This window comes from Pteropus alecto, unplaced genomic scaffold (genome assembly GCF_000325575.1).
Source record: "Pteropus alecto unplaced genomic scaffold, ASM32557v1 scaffold17, whole genome shotgun sequence".
Taxonomy (NCBI): domain Eukaryota; kingdom Metazoa; phylum Chordata; class Mammalia; order Chiroptera; family Pteropodidae; genus Pteropus; species Pteropus alecto.
Window position 1 is genome coordinate 2546453 of NW_006440645.1, and position 2430 is coordinate 2548882.

Genomic DNA, 2430 nt, shown 5'->3' on the forward strand with positions numbered 1-2430 from the left:
AGTTAGGTTTTATGATTTTTTGTTTTCTTTCTTTTTTCCCCACAAATTTTGGAATTTCACGTGGGGAGGAAAGGCTCGACTGGCGAAGGCACTTGGGTGTGTGCACGATACGCGGCAGTAATGAACTCAGTTACTCAGAGCAGTGGATTCCGTCTCCGAACCTATTGTATTCCTTTCAAAGCATATTTTTAGCATAACCATTTGGAGCTCTATGGGCAAATGCTGCTGGTCATTCCGTGTGCTTTAAGCATCTGTAGGCACCGTCACATTTATAGCGTCTGAAACAAGTGCATCATCCACATGCTTTACGTGTTGGCAGCGAAGTCAGCAACAACTATGCAGCTGTGACGGTCAGTTTACCAGTGAGTTGTCTAACTCCACTCAGGAAAAATTACATTCGGGAATGACCATACGTTTTACCATTTTCTCTAAATAAAATTTGATTACCAAGGAATATCTATAACTTTGTTATAAAACTATTTACTCTGATTCTATTTTATTTTTTTTTTTAATTAACCATTGTCTGATTTTCGGTATAAAAAGAGCTAATTTTCAATCATAAAGTATTCAGAAAAATTTTCTGAAATGAAAATTTTAACAGTTTTGAGGAGTCAAAATTTTTTTGTGAACCATATTCATTATCACTGCATACATGACTATAATTAACTGATGCTATAAATTAATTTGCCACTGATCGATTTAGTTTTATAATAACAATAAAATTTTAAATTTGAACAAAAATTTTTGTTACCTTAAAACTGTCAAACCTCATTTTAAATGACTTAATTTCTGCATCTGCTTTTATCCACAGATAAAAGGGTCACTAATCATAAAATTTTAAAATTTCCCTTGTCTACGGCCATGCCACCCTGAACAAGCCGGATCCCGTCTGATCTCGGAAGCTAAGCAGGGTGGGGCCTGGTTAGTACTCAGGTGGGAGACCACCTAGGAAGACCAGGTGCTATGGGCATAAAAAATAAGGGATTGTAAACTGACAAGGTCCTTGCAATCTGTGAGGTCAACCAAGGGTTGCCTCGCCTAAAAAATAAATAAATAAATAAAAATAAATTTCCCCAAGATTTACAATTACTCTTACTTCGGCCAAAATAGTATGTTTCCAAAATAGCAATACATTACAAATTCATCCAGACAGCTTCGTAGCTGGTTTCTTTCATTCACAGAGATCTAGTTAATTGTTATTCGCTTAGTTTTGAATTCATATTAATTCAGTCTCTGAATGCAGAGACTTTGAGGGGAGGTCAAAATTAAAAAAGAAGAAGAAAACTGACCATTTAAAGTCCTTACACTGAAACATTAAGCTAAACATTTTCTTGCCTGCCCCACCCCTGCGCTTTTTGAAAATGCTTGGAAATAGTTTTATATTGACGTTTTATTTTGTAAATATAGAAATACAAATTATATCCTGACTCGTATTTTCAGAAAACATTATGTCCTTAAATGATTCCCTTTTAAGTTTCGATTACGTCCCAAACGCGGCTTCCCCAGCCGTCGTTTATGTTGAGGTGTTCGGACCCACGCAGAGGCAGGTGGTGAGACGCAGTCTAATCGGCAGAACGTGCTTCCACGCAGGAGAAGGGGCCGGTGAAGGGGGCGCGGGGGCGCGGGGGCGCTGGGGCGCTGGCCGAAGCTCTGTCCTGCTCTGGAGGGGCCGCTGGCAGAGCCAGGCGAGGCGGGGGGTGGCCCGGCGCGCAGGGCGCACAGGGTGCATTCGGAGCTGCTCTGCAGTCCCCCCTGAACTCACCATGTCCCCGTGACTCTGTCCTTCCCCAGGGCTCCGGAGGAGTGAGAGCCTCTCGGAGAAGCAGGTGAAGGAAGCCAAGTCCAAATGCAAGAGCATCGCCCTGCTGCTGACGGCCGCGCCCACGCCCCACTCCAAGGGCGTGTTGATGTTTAAGAAGAGGCGGCGGCGCGCCAGGAAGTTCACGCTCGTCAGCTACGGCACCGGCCAGCTCGGGCGGCAGGACGACCCCGAGGACCCGGAGGGCGCCTGGAAATTAGAAAAATTTTCCATCATATAGCGAATACATTTCCATCGTAGTAGAGAATATATTTGTCCAGAATGGAATCAAGAAGGATCTAAGCTCTGAGACATAAGGAATTATTTCTGAGATGAGGGAAAGTGTAGGCAAGTCAGGGCCCTTTCTTAGGATATAATTGGAGTCATGCTGTTTCTCATCTTTGGGGAATTTCAGAGTTTGTTTTTGGCTAAGACACTTTCATTCTCCAGAACACAGATTCCATATCTATCAAATAAGAGTTAGATATGATGGTATGGGCTTTGTAGACCCTTTAGCTCTGAGCTCTGTGAGTACATAATTCTGGGTTATGTCCCATGTTTAAGGTGACTTGAAAAAAAAATACCTTGCTGAATCACTAAGCATCACCTGCTTTGGTCTGGCTGGGAAGTCG

General features: G+C 42.8%; 1 protein-coding gene and 1 pseudogene across 1 annotated transcript in view; both read left to right on the forward strand.

Annotated features, from left to right (window-relative positions):
• SYNPO2 (synaptopodin 2) overlaps positions 1-2430 on the forward strand; it is a 25477-nt gene that overhangs the window by 1956 nt on the left and 21091 nt on the right. Inside the window, 1 exon segment of the mRNA XM_025050920.1 lies at positions 1792-2006. Coding sequence (XP_024906688.1) covers positions 1792-2006 — 215 coding nt within the window.
• LOC112484664 lies at positions 852-970 on the forward strand (annotated as a pseudogene).